The sequence below is a fragment of the Rhagoletis pomonella genome, unplaced genomic scaffold, assembly GCF_013731165.1.
Source record: "Rhagoletis pomonella isolate Grant_MI unplaced genomic scaffold, Rhpom_1.0 Rhpom_scaffold_02447, whole genome shotgun sequence".
Taxonomy (NCBI): domain Eukaryota; kingdom Metazoa; phylum Arthropoda; class Insecta; order Diptera; family Tephritidae; genus Rhagoletis; species Rhagoletis pomonella.
Window position 1 is genome coordinate 3,967 of NW_023461001.1, and position 3,123 is coordinate 7,089.

At 34.6% G+C, this 3,123-nt stretch overlaps 1 protein-coding gene across 3 annotated transcripts; it reads right to left on the reverse strand.

Moving 5' to 3' along the window:
* Positions 1 to 657: 657 nt before the first annotated feature.
* LOC118753428 (glyoxalase domain-containing protein 4-like) lies at positions 658 to 2,345 on the reverse strand. Of its 3 annotated transcripts, none has more exons than XM_036488307.1 (5): positions 2,201 to 2,345; positions 1,963 to 2,137; positions 1,730 to 1,779; positions 1,557 to 1,663; positions 658 to 1,411 (listed from the first exon to the last, which is right to left on the reverse strand). In XM_036488307.1, the coding sequence occupies exons 2-5, from the start codon at positions 2,062 to 2,064 to the stop codon at positions 798 to 800; spliced, it is 873 nt and encodes a 290-aa protein (XP_036344200.1). In that variant the 5' UTR covers positions 2,065 to 2,137; positions 2,201 to 2,345; the 3' UTR covers positions 658 to 797. The 3 variants fall into 3 exon arrangements, with proteins under 3 accessions (XP_036344200.1, XP_036344198.1, XP_036344199.1); XM_036488305.1 differs by having other exon boundaries at positions 1,963 to 2,177; positions 2,258 to 2,339; XM_036488306.1 differs by having other exon boundaries at positions 1,963 to 2,345.
* Positions 2,346 to 3,123: the final 778 nt, after the last annotated feature.

Consider the following 3,123-nt stretch of genomic DNA (forward strand, 5'->3'; position numbering starts at 1 on the left):
CACAATTAATAAAAGCAAATGAACTAGCAAATGTACATGTTTAATGTGGGTTGCAATGGATTCTAGAAATTATTTTTCATGCAAACAATTTTTACATAAATACATATGAAATACATACATACATATATGTAGTCTAATAAGCAAACACGATTCGACAGTAATTCGTCTGGGGCTATGTAGATATTTCCTCGCAGAACTAGTAGATATGTTCATATGTAGGTACATACATATGCATGCCTGAGATAGAGGCTATACTTACTGGGAAATACATTGCCATTATTAAATACAATGTATGTATGTATGTATATCGTTACCATAATACATATAAAAAGGCCCTATATCATTTTATTTCGAAATTTAAGGTCGTACAAAAGTCGGCAGTTTACTCGCTAATGATTTAGCAGAATTTAAAAACAACTAGTACATCAAAAGTTATGTATTTATTAAAAACTATTTTTAAAACATTCGCAACTATAATTTTTATAAAGTTTCATGAAACGAAACTTTTACGATATGGTCTATATTAAGGTAACGATATGAACATACGCTTCATCAAAACGAATCCGCGGCAATGGCTCAATTGATATTTAGTATATGTATGTGTACCTGAACAATTAATACCATTACCACATCAGAAATACAATAAAAGAATACAGATTTAGTGAAAATACTATATGTATAGTGCTATATTATTTTTAAAATTAATATCATTGCATGCGATGCCATTCATATAAATAGATAAGGATAAATACGTACATTTAACTCAAAAGAAAATGTATACATGTAAACTAACGCATTTATTCCTTGTCTTGAAAGGGATCTTTTGTTATATACTTAGTGAGATTTTGGTCTCCCTTCTCCTCAACTTGCGACAGCTCAGAGAATCCTTCCTCATCCACAAAGCATATTTCATGACCATCTGGATCAGCTAAGATTATGACACGCACTGTCGCTTTGCCCGGAGTGTCCAGTGTAATTAATGGCGTCAAAATGGTGCCGTTCGCTTCCTTAATAATCGCATCAATAGTTGGTTGCACATTTAATGGCACTGCAAACGCAATACGTCCATAAGCTTTTGCGCGATTAAGGGGTTCAGTGAGTTGCTTCAAACGCAAAGCTGCTTGATTTTGGCCATATGAGAGTGTAATTATGTCGGAGCTCTCGTCAACGATATTCATTTTCAACAATTCATTCCAGTAATGTTTTGATCTAGCCAAATCGCTGGAATGCAATGTGACATTGAGCACAGGATCGGCATCTTGTGGTTGTGGCTCTTCAATAATAAAGAATTTATAACCATCGGGTGAAGTGAGTACATGCTGACCCTCCTCCTCGGAAACTGGGTAGTTTTCCGACCTGGCACGCTCAAGTACTTCTTTTGATTTGATAGTAATGCCACCGAAGTCGTTACCTACATAAATTACAAACAAAATATGTGTATAAGCATTCATAGATATTACGAAGTAATTTCACAAGCTTTTACAGATTTAACAAATGTACTAAATGTTTTACATAAATATATTTCTATTATATTATAGATAACCAGGTATATTTACCTAATTCGTAGCTTTTTACACCATAGTTGTAGGTAAGTTCAATTACGAAATGTGTTGATTCAGGGCCATATCCAATCATAGTCTTGCTCCAACGGTTATCATAAGGTCTAAATAAAGCAAATATTTTTACTATTACACAAGTGAAAGTTAAAGGCATAAGTAGAATACGTTACCCATTGCATTGAGCTTCACAGCCTTCCTTGAACTCTTCGTGGCGAAGCACCTTTAAAGTCAAAGAAAAACGTTAAATTATTGCAAAAATAAAATGCTGACTAATGGAGTTGAAAAAGTTTACATGACAAAGTTTCTTGATCAAGGGTGTATCAAGGGTGTAATGGAGCACGCCTTCTAAAGCTTAGGTGTGTGTGACTGAAAGTTAACTTTAAATACACATACATATACATACCTTCATGCCAAGTATATCCCGGAAAAAGAAGGCATTTTTGCCACGATTTCCAATTTTCAGCACATAATGCAGTGCACGACCTGGAATCTCAACATTTGCCATATTGGTTTGACGAGAATATGTCCGACTAATAGTTACAATGCGCGTTTGATATTCTTCGGTTAAGATGTGACGCCTAAAGTGAAATGCCGACAATAAACTGCGCCTCAGCAGCACTTTGGATAAAATATATATTTACTTATTTATTATGTACGTGTCAACGTATAAAAGAAAAACCAGCGAAGTATTTACACACTTGTTAACTTGATTGCGGCAAGTTCAATTAAAAACCAGTTTAGCAAGTGAATGAATAATCGCTTCGCGTGAATACAAATATGCACTTCACCAGAGCAACGTTCTAAATCAGTTCTGTTAAGAGTTCTATACAGTCACTTTGATTTTATTAATTTTTTGAACTTATCTATTTACAATCCGGCGTATCAGCTGATAAGTCAAACAAAGAGCGTTGCCACACCGCTGCTTTTTTTTCAATTTAATGGAGGGTACTTTTCAATGAATAAACAGCTGTGAACAGAAAAATAGCATAGCACATATTGTTCAAAATGTGTATACATAAAAAATTTGTTATATTTGATATTAGGAGCAGGCACCATACCGGTTATGATCTTTACAACACAAACCATAATTTAAACGTTAAAATTGGAAATATATTTCTGCAATCAATTTTATCAATTATCGGAACCCAACAAGTATCTGTTAGTTTGAGGCTGGTAAAAATAATGAAGATGCTTCTCTTTCCTCCGACTACAGGACTTCTCAGGCAAGCCTCTTCAAAATATGCACAAGAAGTCTTTTATACCCTTGACAAAATAAAAGGGGCTGAAAGGTGTTCTGCGCAGCAGTACCCCATGACCGATGAGCGTTATTTTTGGACCGAGCGAAATAGTACTAGTTATACGGTTAAAGGCACAATCAACGATTTTTCCCCCTATTTTGAAGAAAATCGCCTGAAGAGCCCTGTATTCGGCAGATAAAGAAGCATGCCATTGAAATCTTTAGTCTTTCTTTTCGCGAATTTCCCATTACTTTATGATTTTTATTTTCGATAAGGAGTAATGGTTTTTTTTTTAGTTTCTTACCCACTTTATAAAAAGAGGAAGG

Coding starts and splice junctions, on each gene's coding strand:
- LOC118753428 (XM_036488305.1), bottom strand. Junction 1,780..1,962: donor GGGATATACTTGGCATGAAG/GTATGTATATGT, acceptor TTGACTTTAAAG/GTGCTTCGCCACGAAGAGTT. Junction 1,412..1,556: donor TGTAAAAAGCTACGAATTAG/GTAAATATACCT, acceptor TAATTTATGTAG/GTAACGACTTCGGTGGCATT.